The sequence below is a fragment of the Onychostruthus taczanowskii genome, unplaced genomic scaffold (assembly GCF_017590055.1).
Source record: "Onychostruthus taczanowskii isolate IOZ18803 unplaced genomic scaffold, ASM1759005v1 scaffold1, whole genome shotgun sequence".
NCBI lineage: Eukaryota > Metazoa > Chordata > Aves > Passeriformes > Passeridae > Onychostruthus > Onychostruthus taczanowskii.
This window is the reverse complement of record NW_024496525.1, coordinates 28,734,024-28,750,342: the sequence shown is the minus strand read 5'-3', so window position 1 is coordinate 28,750,342 and position 16,319 is coordinate 28,734,024. Positions and strand designations below refer to the sequence as shown.

Genomic DNA, 16,319 nt, shown 5'->3' with positions numbered 1-16,319 from the left:
TGCAGTCTAGATGAATGAGAATAGCTTTTGAAACTAGAAAATTACTTTTATGAAAATACAAAACACAGTGTTTCAGCTTCACTTTCTTTCTGTATCACCCACCCCTCAAACTGGCATTGATGCAGATCCACAGAAGATATTGCTGTTGCTGAATCTCAGCTTTTTAATGAAAAACCTTTGATGGAGTCCCTCATCACCCTACACACATAGGGTTTTATTCATCAAGTCCTTCCCAAACTTGCCTTCTACAGAGTGGGAAACATGTTGCTTCTGACATACTACTTGCCTGTACCACAAGAAACTTAAATGTGTTTGTTTTTTTTCTCTTTTCCTAAAGATTCGTCTTCCAACTATATCAGGCAACTTGAAACAAAAGTGAAGCTGCTGGAGGATGACAACAAGCTTCTTTCCCAGGTAGGTTTTATTGCCTAATAGATACTAATATGGCACAGTTCTCCTGTTTCCATGTGGTTGTGTCTGACTGCCCATGTCAGTGCGCACTGGCTTTTGGTAAACATCCTGTGCAGGAAGAACACAATTCATATTAACCCACACAGGTAGAATTTGGTCTCCTTTTGTTAAAAAAAAAAAAAAATAGGGAAAAAAGTGAATCCTTTGTTAGTGTCTGTGTGTGTTTCAGAGATGATTAATGCCACCCTGCAGAGCTCCTTGGCCCACCTCTGTGTTGGGGATGCTGTGAGAGTCCAGCTCTGTCTGTGTCCTTGCTGTAGGATTTTGTCTTCCTTGCCCATTTACATTGACTTTTATCTTGTTGAAAGAGGAGACTGTTGTCAAAGGATAGCCTTGGGAATAGTTGTGTGTGGTGCAGGCTCCCAGGTTTTATTTGAGATCTTACTTAAATCTGAGCAGACTCTGTAGAGGGGCACTTTTTGCTTGCATCTCCCTTTCAAAGTGTACTCCACGTGCCACTGTGCTTTTGATCACTCATGCTGCTTACCTGTCTTTATACAGCAATGTCAAGCAGTGAGAAGAAAACAGCCATTCTGGTTGGTATGTCCTCTGGATCCCCTGTAAAACACAGCAGTTGGTGTAAACAGGGGCAGCTCTGCTGCATTTAATAAGGCACTGTCTATTTAAACCATTGGAAAAGTTACCCTTTTTTTACCTTTTCTTTGCATCCTTTCACTGTTTTTATGTTCTACCTTCCTGGCATTTTAAAAGGTTTTTTTCTATACTTTGCTTCTTACTTCAAGCACCATGTTTCAGTCATTTTGTTCCAGATTCTTTCCAATTATAAGGATTGGAAATAAAAAAGCCCTTGTAATATTTTTTTAAATGCCTTTTTGCCAGTTTATGTTGTGGTGTTCTTTGCGTTTCACCAAATCAGAGAATAGATTGTTCCAGGGTCACATTTTAAAAACATTCTCATTTAAAATAAACAAAAATAATAAAGAGCTCTATGTGTATTAAAATTTTAATAACATAATTTTGCCAAATGTTATTTGTTTTTGAAATACACATTTTGACCTGACTCAGCTTTTTAAAAGATTACTCCTTTCTCCCAGCATACTCATTGGCATTACTAGCCATTCAAAAAATTCATAGGGCACCAAAGGGTTAAACCCCAAAGGGTGCTCAACTCACCAGCTTTGTAGTTGCTTCCTGTATTAATTGATTGTTAATTTGATTTTAAGTCCCCCTGTCTTTCTCCCAAACTGTGACTGAGCTGGTGTCTGGTGGCTTTAATTGGAGCTATTGATAGGCAGATAGGATGTGCATGGATTCAGGGATGGGCTCAGTGTGCCCTTGGCCTAGCTTTGTCCTGCCACAGCCAAGCACATTACTCTGTCAGATCTGCCTTAGGAGGTCAAGAAGAAGTTGGTAATTAATGGTGAAAATGAACAGGGTCTGCCTAGCTGCAGGGGCTTATTGCATTGGGAGGATGAAACCCAGTTAATTTTGGGTTGTGCAGGGCTGCTTCAGGCTCATGCATCAACCCTTCACCTACATGCTGCCCTGGGTGTAAAGGCTATGCCTTTTCCTCCACTGTCCTCAGGTGTCATCACCTTTTGGGCTGTGTTATTACAAATACTTGAATCCAGGAGGGAAGGAAATTACCTTAAAATAGCTCTCTGTTCTGGAGAAGGCCTGTCATGTTCCCAGTGGCAGCAGGCAGTGATGCCAGCCTGGCTGTGATGTGCTGTGTGATGTCTCAATGGCCCTCCAAAAAGACCAGGATCCAGCTTCTTTTAGATTACATTCAGGAAATAACTTTTTTTTTTTTTTTATTATAAGCAGGGACTCAGCTGTTCTTAGGGCAACAGGACTGTTGAAGCTACCACGGGCTGGCTGAACTCCCTGGGAATTCTGAGCTGCATCACCTCCAGTCTGTCATGCTACACACCCAGATCTGCATTTTTTTCTCTTTTAATGAGAGAGATTAGGAAAATCTGTATAGACACGGGCTCACTTGCATATGTACATATAGTTCCCAGCACTTTCCCAGAAAGCATAATCCACTTAACTGTGTTTTTACTTGCTTTGTCTGACTGGGAAGTGTTTAGCTGTTACCATGCGGATCTTGGGATAAGACTCTAGTCAGAAAGGATCCTGGCAAACTTTCTCCTGTTTTGAAAGTTGCCAGGTGATCCTGGCTGTTTGAACTCTGCAGTGCCAAACTGGCTTGTCAACACCAAAGTCACATTTAAACTCGCCTTGGCTTTCTCCCTGGGAGTATTGACTTTGCAATAATATTTGCAGCCTGGTGTCAAGAAGTTCTATCACCAGCGTGCTGAGGAGTGATGAAACCTGACGTCCTAAGAAAGGAACAGTGCCTGTGCATTAAAGGATTAACAAATCAGGGGTGGTTATGGAAGTCTTCCTGGCTTTCTTCCAAACTGCTAAACATAGAGCTGAAATAGTGCTTCATCCAGAGAAACCTGAGAATGCCGGTGCTGCAAAGGATGTTTGCAAGCTTTATGGCTGGATTTATATCCCAGTGGCCAGTGACACAATGCTCTTTTGCTGGCTGGTGCATCCTGAGTGAGATTTGTTGCTTTATCTTCAGCATCTCTGGAGTGAAGTGATGCTGAGAGGTGGTGTCTTTGTAGCCCCTTCTGGAATCAAGATGTTGATTGCAGGGGATTCTGAGCTTGCACTTTTTCTCCTGCTTCCCAACATATCCTTTCTCTAGAAGCACTTTAGAAGAAAGCCTCAGTGGGACAGGCAAAAGCTCTCTAGTTCATGCCTGGCAGCTGCTCTGCACTGTACATGTCACCTGCAGTATGCTGGGATTCACACTTCTGTTTTTCTGTTATTTGAACAGGTTAATGGAGAGAGCTTTTCTTACTTTTGGAGATCAAGAAATACCACTCACAAGCCACATTGCAGTGGGAAGAAAGCAAATGGAGATAAGGATGTTACTATGATAGCCATATATGTGGGGGATTTTGTTGTTGCTTTGACTTCTTTTGCTTTCTATGGAAGGATATGATCTGTATTTACAATTGGAAAATGATATGCTAACCCATCAGTACTCGTCACTCTCTCCATTTTCCTTTCTCTGAGGAGAAACAACTCCAGTTTTTACTTTTTTTGACACAGTTTGTGCTGTGATGTTTTGTTGCCGTGGCCATATCAGCTAGAAGGTCATGCTCTTGGATGGCATCTCTGTGCTGGCAAAGTCTCTGGCAGCAATTCTGCCTGGGGAGAGGTTGTAGCAAATGCCACTACCAGAAAAGGACACTCAGTCCTGGTGGGTGTCTGTGATGTAGCCACAGTGGCAAAGACCCCACAAAGCCCAGTGGGGATGGTGTGAACCTTTCTCACAGGTGTAGCTGGTTTATGGAAGTTTTAATTGCAGTGTGAAGAAGAATGAAAGCTCAGAAATGTTGGGTGTTTGTTTCAGAGAGCTTCGTGGGCATCACTTCTGTAGCCTCACATTCTCCAGGGAAGACTTGCACTGAGCTCTGCTGTGTGCATGCATTTGGTCTGTGCAACACCACGTGGGTGAAGTCTTGTTATTCCTCTGTGTCATTGTGGGCAATGCCCAGAAGAACTGATTTATTAGTGGTGTCTGGTTGACTAGGTGGGGTACCTTCCATATTACTAAGATATAATCCCTGAGGTAGGAGACCATATTTGCTTTCCATTCCTCTGAGCTAGAAGTGTCCAAGCACAAAGTCGACCCCTTAAGTCACTTGACGCTGCCCCTTGAACAAAAAGGAATTTTTAATTACACACTTTCCCCTTAAGGTTAGAGAGACCTGAATTTACAACATTTAGGAGCTCCAAAGGCCAGTTCTGAGTAGTTTCATAACTAATGCATACATTTTAGGAATAATAAGGGTAACAAACTTCTGGCCATTCTTTCAGATTATTTTGCATTTTCAGGTCATTCTGTACACACGCAAGGATTGAGCACTTTTAGCTAAAACTGAAATTTATAGGCTGTGTGGACTCAATCACTTTTTCTCTCTCCTTGTAACCAAGCACTCTGCACCATGGGCTGCCTGTCAGGACTCCTTTTTGGTTTATAGTTTCTGCTGAGCTGTGTCTACCTTTTCCCTTGAGAGCAGGAATGCCCAGAGGCATTTGGCTATTCAGAGATGCTCAGGGAACATTACACACCTTTGTTTCAAAAAGCCCAGCTTTATAGAAAGCAGGTGCATTGGGCAGGTGAGGCTCTAAGTAACTGGACATTTGACAATGAAGTCCTAGTGCCTCTTTCAAAGAAAATTTCAAGTCCCCCTGGTGCAGAGCAGAAACAAAAAAAAAATTCTTCTCTAGGGAGTGACAACCCTTGAGATTTATGAGTATTTAATTAAAATTGCCAAATAGACTTCAGTAGCAGCACTTCACAGCAGTTCAGCCTGCTAGCTGCCTGAGCTTTAGAGTTTCCTTGGAAGATCTTTAGAGCGTCCCTAGAAGTTCTTGAAAACTGTTCTTAGTCTTACTTTTAAGAAACTGCATGCTGTTCCTGAATTAAAAGGCTGCAGCTGTAGAGTTAATAAAATGATAGTAGGCCATGCCTGTAACAATGCTATTGAAGCAGAGCTGAGGTGTTTGGGCAAGGAACTTCCATGGTCACAGCATCTGCAGGCTGCCACAATTCTTAGGCAAATGGGATCTTGGCAGAACCATGCACTCAGCAGGCAGTTTCCAGCATATCTTTCTGAAAACAAGGGGGAAAATCTGGACCCCAGGGCTGAAAGGAGCCTGCAAAGAACAAAGATGTAAATGCCATTCAGTGGAGAGCTTGATCTCTTCCCAAGGAGGAGAAAAGAAATTGCCCACAATGTGCTGTCTGGTTTCAGGAGAGTCAGAGTGCAATTTCCCGTGTTGTTTTATTATCGGCCACTTCTGTGCCAAGTCTGCCATGAACAGTTCCTGCTTGCAGAGTTGCCTGTGGCTCTCAGAGTTGCTGTAAGGCCTGATAGCATTTGGGCCTCTCTGTGAATGGGCTCTGGAGGTTTGTCTGAGGCCATGGTTTGTGCCAGGAGCACCGCACGCGCTCACCATGACAGGAACAAAGTTACAAACCTGTCTGATTTCCTCAAAGTCTACCTGTTGTTTGTGCATGAGGAGGATAAATATAATTGCTTTAATTTAAAATCTCACAAGGGAAATCAGATTTTTGGTTTTTTTTGGTAATACAGAGCAACTTAGACATGAAAGCTTTCCAGGCACTTGGTCTCCATTTAAATTCAGGATACTGAAGGGGATGTGCCCTCAGTTACTCTATTACCATTTTTAGACAGTTTTAGCTGCACATTAATTTTAAGTAATAAAAAAGGAAATTCATATTTGGGGTCACATCCAAATATTCCTTTCAAGTCAATGGTGAGAATTCCTACAAGACTCCATGCATTTTGGAGTAGAGCTCTTGAAGAAACAGATTTTCAGAGACCTTCTCTTGAGACCAAAACTTTGATACAGGTTTGAGAGTGCACTCCATTGCTTACATGTGTAATTACAAAATATGATAACAGAATCCCTCAGATGTTGCTTCCTTAGTTGTGGAAGCAGAATCTTAAAAAAAATCCAACATAGCATGCAAAGCTAATCAATGTCTAAGTGTGTTCCATTTCAGTTACTTCTTCTATGAATTACCATGACAAGACTGATCTGACCAATTTGCTGTCCAATAATTGACTTGAGATGTAAATAACAATATGTACTTATTGAATAAAATGTTTTTCCTCCCCAAATAACAAATGTATGCTTTTATAGGAGCAGTTCAAAATACTTTCAAGCCCTCTAAGACAGTGGAGTTCCTTCTGTTTACTTTGGACAGAAGTAAGATTTGAGCTGCTACCTACCAAAATAAATATTCTCTAAATAAATATTTAGAAGTGCGTGCACTTCTAAAATGCATGATCGGTGACAGAAATGAGATTTTGCAACTTGTAATGAAATCTTGGTGGTGTTCTGTGTGTTCTGGGGGTTGTCACCTGTGGTATCCAAGGAATTTATGAGAATGTAAATAGAGTTCCCTAAGAACCTAGGAAATATAATTCAAAAGATCTGGATCCAGAAGTCGACTAACAGATAGACAGAGACATACTGGGTTAATTCAGTATTACAAATTTGAGACCATCATATAATTTCTTGCAACTTAAAATTTTGGAAGGACTGGAGCTGAATTTCAGTGTTTGAGTGTGTCTGAGAGATGCACACATGCAAAGCTCTGTCATGCCCCATTTGTTTCTGTTGTGGGTAAGCAAGAACATTTGGTTTAATGAGGCTCAGTTTAACCTCCAGCTGTGAAATACAGGATTAGTCATATCCTGTGCTTAACCAGCTTTGTAATAATTTCACTAAATTCCACTTTTTATCTCTGTATGAGGACAGGGACAGGGAAAAAGCTCTTAATTGCAGTTGTGTCAGGCTATGAAGAAGCAGCTTTTTTGTGTCTTTGATACATGTGGAGAGGTTCAAAGTACACAGAGTCTCAGTGATCCGTCCATCTGAGAAGTACTGAAAAATGTCTTGAGGGGAAACTAGGCAATAACTGCAGAGGCTTAAAAACAGATTTTTGCAATGAGTAGAATGCCAAATTCAAGCCCAGATCAAGAAAGATTCAGAGCCTGACATCTGAAAACTACTTGGGCAACAATGGGAAGGATGTTAATCATTCATTGCTTTGAGAACAAAAAAGCCTCTTTACTCAAAACTGCAAGTTTATGACAAGACTTTCAGTTTTGTTTTGTTTTTCATGAAGTCAAAAATGCAAATCTAAATCTTTATAAGAGACTTTTAAAGGATATTCAGATTATCTCAAAAAAAAAATTGAGATTGGCAATAATTGATTCTCCCTGGCTGCTTGAGTCCTGGCTTGGAACATCCCTTTTAAAGGATATTCAGATTATCTCAAAAAAAAAATTGAGATTGGCAATAATTGATTCTCCCTGGCTGCTTGAGTCCTGGTTCAGCAGAGAGCTCGGAACATCTGAGTGGTCGTCCAGAGGAGAGGGACTTGGGTGCCCAGCATGAGCTAAATCCTGCAAGGGACCTCTGCTGGTTTTTCAGGAGAGGTTTCAGGTCTTTATTTTTCTCATTCCTGACAACTGTGTTGTTTTATGGGATGTGGGGAGTCTTTTCAGGAGAGGTTTCAGGTCTTTATTTTTCTCATTCCTGACAACTCTTGTTTTATGGGATGTGGGGAGTGCCTTGAGGGCAGCCCAGCAGCGTTGCTGTGGCTGTGATTTTGGGAGGAGAGGCAGTGGTTCCCTGTAGCCTCCTTGCCAGGAGTGCAGTTGACAGGAGAAAATCAAAGGTGACTCCAGAGAATGGTCCGGAGCTGTGCTGGATACTGCATCCATATCAACATCTACTTCCTTGGAGGAATTGGGGCAGCATTCTGTAGTTTCTCTGCTGGCACCCTCAGTAAAGATGCTGATTTTGGTTCTAATGAGCCATGATGGACTCTGTTAGTCTGTGACTCCGAAACTCGAGGCCTGCAACCCACAGACCAGACTTGGGCTGCACCAAATGCCAATGGCTATAGCTCCATTTGGCTTTGTTAACTATTGAACTGCATTTCTAGTTGGGTTATAAGCTGGGATACTTGGATCTCTCAGCCGTGCCAGCTCATATATCCTCTTGACCAAAGCCTGCCAGTTGTGTGATTATAATTATATACTGCAGTTTGGTTTGAGCTGATTATCTGAGTCTCCTGTGAGTTATGGGCTTGATCTTTCTCTGCAGATCCAAAACAAGAGGACAAGAATACAGACATTCTTGAATATTAGCACTGTACTTAATTTCCCTACCTCAGTTGCTACAGAGAGTGGAGAGGTTTGAAACCTGCACTGCTTTTATATCCCGTACCCCACTGAGATGCTAATAAAACTCTTTTTCCAAGAGTGATTTTACATGGTAGAATCTGCTAAGCCTCTTACTGACTGTCTCCTGCCTTTCCCAAAGTTGTTAGCTCCCTCAACAATAGAGAATTCCAGCTGTCACCAATGCAATCAGGTGAAATCTGGTTGCCCCTCCAGCTTCTGTGAACACAGATCATGGTGTGAGGGGGAAGTCAGAGCCTAGGCAGAAGTGGGGATCCTCATCCCTGAGTTACATTTGTGAATGGCTGAGATCCAGCCATGGCACAATGCCCAAATGCATTTCCAATTCTACATGAACTACTAAAAATGGATTTACTGATGGAGCTGGCTGAGGCTGTGCTTGTGACCTCCTGGCTGAATACTGAAGAGGGAAGCAGGAGAGTAGGTGTTCTGACAGACCCTTATCCTCTAAAGCCTTTGTCACCAGTTCAAGTGATCCCCAGATGTGTTGCATGTACAGCAGGGATATGAACCAGTGCAAAGGAATTTAATCTCTCCTGTTACAGAAAGCTCATATTATTGCATGACATGAAAGATGTTAAATAGTTTTAATCTCATCCCGTAATTTTTTCCCCCTTATTTGCGGACTTCTTTCAAAATCAAATTCGTTGATTTTTTTATTGCACTCTCATGTGTGTGATTTCCAACTTGCCTGATAAATGCTGCTGAAGCTAATGGGACTCTTCACATATACTTAAAGTCAGATATGTGCTTTGCTGAGCTTATTTTTGCTTGAATATGTCTTGTAGTGATAACTGCAATTACTGAACCTTAATTCAATTATTTCCTAGCTTCACACAGTGAAATTGCCCATCCCTCAGATTCCTGGTGCGTGAGACACTAAAACATGTATTAATGAGATAAGGGGGAAATGTTTGTGCAAGGTTGTGTGGTAGGGGATGTTCTCTGGGGCACAAGGCTGCCTGACAGTGCCAATCACTCCTGGTGCTGAGGTCACAAGAAGCAGGACCCATTGCCCTGATGCCCCTGTGAGAGCTGTGCAAGGCAGATGCTTTGCACAACACCTCCTCTGTATTATTTGAGATGTGTTTCTGCTTTGCTTTAGCTCAGAAAATGTCACTGCTCTGCTGTGATACCTGAGGCTGCCTTGGGCCAGCTCGTTGTGCTCTGATAGTGCCACTGATCTCTGCCGGTGTGCTGAGGTGTGGTAGCTGTGAAGAGTAAGGTGATCAAGCTTTACCAACTGTTTGGGGGAATCACCATGCTCTGAATCTGCATAGTAAGGTATTAATGTTTGTGCACATGGGTTCTGCAAGGCTTCATTCATGAATATAGGGAAAGGGGTTGAAGTTCAAATAATGATATTGACTTACCAAGTAACTCAATATTGACACCTGCATATAAGACCTTTGGTCACCTGTGGTAAAGATACGGGTTTTTTCAAGGTCATAAATAACTTTATTTCTGTTCGTTTTCTGCATGTATAATGTTCTTCTGTTCCCTTCTAGCTGGCTGACTGCAACAGCTTCCCATGAAATTTCAGTAAGGCAAAGAGACCTAATGCATCCATGAGCAGCTTTTTGGAGTTGGGGGGCTGCCTTTTAGTGCTGCTGCTGGTTATTTAGGGCTCTGATTTAGGGCTCTTGTTCTTTCACTTGCTAAGGTTGGTGATTTCCGTTTTTTAATCATCTGAGTATATTAAGTATGCCACTAATTTATTTCTGCCCGGTATGTGCAAAAGACATTGGTTCGTAATATCTGTGTTTTGGCCAAGTTCAGATCAATGCCATTTGCCTATGTGATGAGAAGTGTGCACTTTCAGCTAAATTGCTACAGGAAATAACAGAAAAGGGTTTTGAGCTAAATCTTCCATTTAATTACTCAGTTGCAAACAATGGCTTGTTGAGTGTCAAAATTGAGGCAGTTTCAATTCCTGGAACAATTATGGTTTAGAGTATTGTTGCTGGTAGGTTAAGAATTTATATTGCAGTGACAGACAAGTAATCCAGGTAATGGGCAGTGCAGGAGTCCATAAAGATGAAGGCAGCCTGACACAGTGGGCTGAAATAAAACCTTCTGCATTTTTTTTTCCTCTTCACAAATGTATATAATCAAAAGCCAAGGTCTCAACAGAGTTTTCCATCTAACATCCAAGATTTATGGGTGAAACTAAAATCTGAAGTAAGAGTGATTTTGTTTTTTAATATAGACTTTTTTTTTCTTTTTCCCATATAGAGAATTACCCAAATCATAAGCCAAGATCCTTATGGGCTTACTTGGTCAGGGTGTAATGCCCTTGTGCTATTGCTGAGGTCCAAGTTCACTCTCATGTTTAAATGATGGCTGAAGAAAATCCTGTGTAAAAGAAGAGGTAGCCACTGAAAAATGGAAATTGCTTGTCTGTCTCAGGGCTGGGTGATGGTGTGGCATAATAATTTGTCCAAAGAAAATCTTTTGAGCTGGTGTCAATAAGGGCATATTCTCTTGTCAATATTGAGTTCCTTGCAGTTTTTCTTTCCATCTATTTGCATTTCATGCTGTTACATAATTTCTTCTAAAGTTGTGTTGAAAGCAGATCTAATATTAATACATGTAAGTGGTGCGGTGTGTAATCCGCTGTCTCTTGAGCTTAGTGGGTCTGCATTGTAGGAAAATGAAGCTGATTATTATAAACCCTTGGAAATGACAGTCCTTTGGGAAGTCTGCTGTCAGTGACTCATGTATGCTTGATTCTCTGTGTTCTGGACACATTTTGCCATCCCCTTATACTCCCCAGAGGTAAACAAAAAGGGGCTCAGGACCTTCAGTTTTGTGCTTTGTTGTGTGTTTTTAAAAATGACTTGTGAACCAGGAGAGAAAGTTTTCACAGTGCAGGAGGTTAGAAATGAGTTACAAAGGGGTGGAGAGAGCTGTGTTCCTCAGGTGCCTCCAGGCCTGTCCCTCCTTGCTCCTGCCTGCAGCAGGAGGATGCTCGTCTCTAGCAGCTCTTCATCACATCTGCCAGGGCTCCAGGGCTGCTCAGGCACAGGATGCCCGTGTTTAGGCACCCACATTGCTCCCAAATGACCCCACAGCCCATGGGGAGAAGGGAAGCTGTGACCTTTTGTGAAGGCTTTAATATTTCCACTGGGCACAGGGTCAAACTGATCATTTATGATTAAATACTTTTAAAAATCTCTTTTCAGCCTTCATCTGTTAGAACTTATGTGAAAGGAAAAAAAAGTGTTTTCAATTAAAGGCTACTTATGTAACGACCCTGTTTTGAATGCTAATTCATGAATTACTGGGAGCTGACAGTGCTGCTTTTTAATTTTCCACGGTCACTTCAGAACATAATTCTAATTGAAATCTTTTTTTGCTAGTCTCTCATAAATGCTGAGAATTTTCTGTCAAGTAAATTTCTGTCTTTCTGTGTTTAATTTAAGAACAGTCTATTTTGTTGCATCAAAGTATTTCAGAATTAAATATTTGTCTTCTTTTTTCTCCCTTCTAGCAGAAGTAACACTGAAGGGTAGCAGAAAAGATAATTTGTCTGACTTGTCTCTAAGTTTTCAACACTTTATCTTCACAGTTGGTCCAACATGGCCACAGCACTGATCTGACTTTACTGGACAGAAACGAAAAGGAAAATAAATGTTTCTTTGTAGTACTTTGACCTTAAAATACCACAAACACCATCCATCTTCTTGTGTTATTTGTGTTATTTTTCAATTGAATCTCTCAGCACAGCGGGTCAAAAAGTCAGAGGCCACCATTTCTTCTTTTTGCTAGCAGGATAGAAAGCTTTGATAGGAACAAGTGTTTGCTGTTTTTTCATTGTTTTGTTTTGGCTTTTTTTTTTAAAATGTCATTTTAGTCTTTGGTAAGCACCAAGACTTTAATTTCTATCTCAAGCATTTAAAATTATACATTATTTGTGTTCGAAAATATCCTTTTCCACCCATCAAATTGCTTGTTTTCTACACAGAAAAAAAGTGGGGTTTGCAGTCTATTTTTACTAAAAAACTTGGTTTGTTTGTTGGCCCTACTGTTTTCTCACTGGTAGGAGTAGACCAAACTCCCTTCCCAGCTGGGAGGGTCATGCCTGTGTCCATTGGTTTCATAACAGGCTGGCAAGGTCTTGGGCTTTGGTCCAATGGTATCTTCTGGAGTCATTCCTAAGTCCTGCCTGATTGAAAAATTTATCAATAAATGTTTTGTCATTTTTTGTGAGCGTTGGGGAGTGACTGTGTCAGAATGACGGTGGAGGGGTGGCAGTACTGGCACTGTGGGGCACGGGTTCTGCAGGCTTGTCCCTGTGCTCATCAGGTGGGAGAGGGAGGCAAGGCTGTGGAGGGAAGTGCTGAGTTAGACTGAGGCTTGCACTTTTGTACCACTGTGGAAGTCAGGACATGATTATTTTTTTTTTAATTTTTTTTTTTTTTCTCTTTGAACTATGGATGAAACTAGGGTTTGAAAAATATTCACAGAGAGCAAGAGTCACTCTTGGAGTAGTCAGTAGCCAGTTCTTGGTGTTTGCTGGGGACTGATGTGTGAGTCTCCTGAGCTCTCACTTGGTCTCCTTTGCTGTGTCCCTCCTTCTGTCTCTGCTCCTCAGCTTAGGAAATATTTCCAATAAAAGTTCAGTTGAGACTGCATGCTCCCACGGAGTTGGATGAAAATGATTTTGCTGATAAATTCCTTGAAACTCCAGAAATGTGAAGTGATTTTACCTGAAGGATAATTTATTATAGATATGTTGCCCATTAGTTGAGATAATCTCCGGCAATGATGATGAACAGAGATGATCAGGGATTCTACTTTTAAAATGTCTTTCTGACTAGAAAAGCAATTTGGGATCCACTTACATCTCAGTAATGAAAATTGGGTAAGGTAATAAGAGATTTCATTTTGTGAGTGAATTGACAATGCAAATACCAGGATTTTTAATTTAGGTTTAAGTGGAGTAATGGCTACTCGTTCTGATGCATCATTAGTCATATTGCTTTTTAATGAGGGATTCACTTTCTTTCCCTGGTTAGCTCTAACACTGATAGCAAAGCCCAAGGAATGTGCAAATGTTTAGGGAGGTCTGTTGAATATGTGTCGCTGCACCATTTTAATTTTAAAAAGGAAGAAAAAGCAGTGTTCTTTCTATGGTGAAAAAACACACATTTGCCTTTAGTACAGCGAAGATAAATAGTGCAGAGCTGTGATTGGTAGCCTGTTGTAAAAAACCACAAGCAATAAAGTAAGATACATTCCCAAATAACTTCTAGAAAATATAGAAGGAAAATTGCATTGAGTGGAGGGCTCATGAAAGAGGCTGGCTTTATGACAGACAGTGGGAGGAAAAAGTTTACTCTGCCCATCTCTGACAGGGATGTCTTACAAATAATGGCAGGTGAAGACTCTTTTTGCACTAGCAAACCCACTCTCTGCTCCTTGTTCTTGCTCTGGATAGATCTCTGCTCAGCATTTTTATTTCTTAGATGTCTTTTCTTTTTCTTGTCCTATTTTTTTCCCCTCTTTTTCCTTTCTGTTCTTTAATTAAGAGCTTGTTTTGATGTTCATTGAACTCAGTGGGAATCTTTCCATCAAATTGAATGCATTAGGTCAGATTCATAATCAGCAGCCACCGAAACAACCTAACAATAGTTTTGTCACACGCTAGTGCAGTCTTAAATGGGATTTGCTTTAAAAAAAGCAATAGAACTAATCCATTATAAACACTTGTTAGAGCAGAGTTTTGACTGTATCTGTGTATTTACCAACACAATTTCAACCAATTTAAACCAAATTGAAATTAATGCAGACTTTTTTTCCAGGCAGGAGCATAGGGCAGTTAATTAAATCAATTTAAACTAGTGTGTTTTTAGCAACAGCAGTGTGATACTGGGTATTGCCTGGACTTGGTGTGGTTGTCTTCCTTCCTTAGCTGGACAAAGTATTTTGATTTTCTGTGAGGACAAGCTGTAATGTGATGAAACACATGGGGAATCCAATGTAGACCAACCCATTCAGATCTGGGGGTAAGACAGCAAGTTTCTGGGGTGCAAATGTCCAGCAAATATCTCTTTCTCAGGTCTGTTTCCACGTTTCTGGTGCCCCATGATCGTGTGGCATCTTGATGGTCTCAGTGTGGAGTAACCCATGGCCTGTAAACTGCTGAGCCACACACCCTCTTGTGGAGCAGAGACTTCGAGGGGATCTGCAACCCCTGGGGTCTCCAGCACAAAGATACAACCTCACATTTTGGCTCTGCTGTTTTATTCTGCTTTTCCCTCGGCCACACATCTGCCCCTTCATCACAGATGTCAGGGGAGAGTGCCTGAGCTCCTGAGCTGGCAGCCCAAAGGAGTGGGTAGCAGTGCCAGGAGCTCTCCAGGAGGTTGCTGTGTCCCCACATACACACAAGAGTGTGTGGAGAAGGGGTTGCACACAGCAGAGACTTGGGAGCACAACCAGCCAAGGTGAAATCCTTTCAGGATAACCACCAAGAGACATCACATGCCTGGGACACTGCCAGTAAACTAAGAGTCTTCTTATCATCTTCCATTGTGACCTGCTAACCTTTCTTTGAAATTATATACCTCCCAGGAATAGTGGAAACTCAGTTTTGCAGCAGTCACTTTGCAGCTTCAGAAGGAGTTATCTTCTTCAGATCTCCCTCTCTCTCTCTGACTTTCTGTTGTGAAATGTGAAAGAAATACAGGCCACATCTTCTCCCTTTGTAAATTCAGGGGAATCCCAGATATCTGATATGCTGAACTCATTCTGTATCACTTGACCCCATGTGAGACACAGCAGTTCCCAGCAGATTGGGTCATACAGGACTAGCATCCATTTCTCATTATGGCTTTCTTGAGAACTGCCCTTCTCTTCACAGCTTATAAAAGGAAAGTTGATAGGGTGAGGGCTCCAGAATGACTGTGAAAGCACTGGGTCACTGTAGAAGTTTTAACCTAAGAAAACAACATTTTGAAATAAAACCAAAGCTGAATATCAACTAAAACAGGCCATGTGGCAACAAAAAAAATATATATGACACTGATAGAAAATAATGTATCCACTCAGAGTGCACCAGTTCTTCTCTTTGAGCGGGAAATGGAAACGAACTTCCAATGTTTCCAGAGATCTGTGCATGACAACAGTCTCCAAAGTCTCTGTTATGTTCAAGCCTTTGGGTTACTGTGGGGTTTTTACATACAATTGATCTGATTTATGCGATTTCTTGTTAAATTTTATTGCTCCAATGATTTTTCTTTGGTTCTTTTGAAGTAGAAAACATAATTTCTGTAGCAAATGGGAGTCGAAAATCTTAATAGAGCATAAAAATCTGAAAGGTCATGATTTTTTAACTTTAAAATAGAGGACAGTGCACTGCTTGATACTCTTAAAAATATGAAAAGTTAATGAGATGTTTATTGGTGATAAAGATAAAATCTTCTCCCAGACCTTTGATTTTGGCTGCTTGTGTATTGGCTTTTTCTGGGTGCAGTTTTATAAATGAGAAACACTTCTCATTCTTCACATTTCAAGATTACAAAGGCAGAAACTTTGTCCCAGGGAGATTATTCAGTACTCCTAACACCCAGTGCTCCTTCCCCTGTGAGTGCAGACTATTGGTTGCGTTTATCTGGTTTTTAGGGTCATATTGACTACTTTCATTTATTTGACTATGTTCAAGACCTGTGGGTGCAAGCAAATTTATAACCAAATAAGAAACTGTTCCTGTCACCACACATTTTGCAAGCTTAGGTGAATGATAGTAGCACTGTTTACAAAGCCTTATTCTAGTAAATATCTCCTGGTGTGGGTTTTTTGGGTGGGTTTTTTGGTTGCTGTGTTTGTTTGTTTGGGGTTTGTGGATTTTTTTTGCTGATTTTGATTTAATCTGAAATCTTAAAAATATTTTTTATGTGCTTCTTAACAAATTATTTTATTGAGCATGTAGGAACTTAGGTAAAACGAAAATGCCTTCCTCCTGTATCATTTAATGTAGCAGACCTTGAGCAGTTCACCTCCAGCTGTTTGCAGGTGTTTTCTCTAGAACTAGACATGGAAAAATAA

The 16,319-nt window shown here is 41.0% G+C and overlaps 1 protein-coding gene across 1 annotated transcript in view; it reads left to right on the top strand.

Annotated features, from left to right (window-relative positions):
• CCDC85C (coiled-coil domain containing 85C) overlaps positions 1-16,319 on the top strand; it is a 110,467-nt gene that overhangs the window by 67,368 nt on the left and 26,780 nt on the right. The window contains exon 2 of the mRNA XM_041399734.1: positions 338-414. Within this exon, the coding sequence (XP_041255668.1) occupies positions 338-414 (77 nt within the window). The remainder of the gene's footprint in view (positions 1-337; positions 415-16,319) is intronic.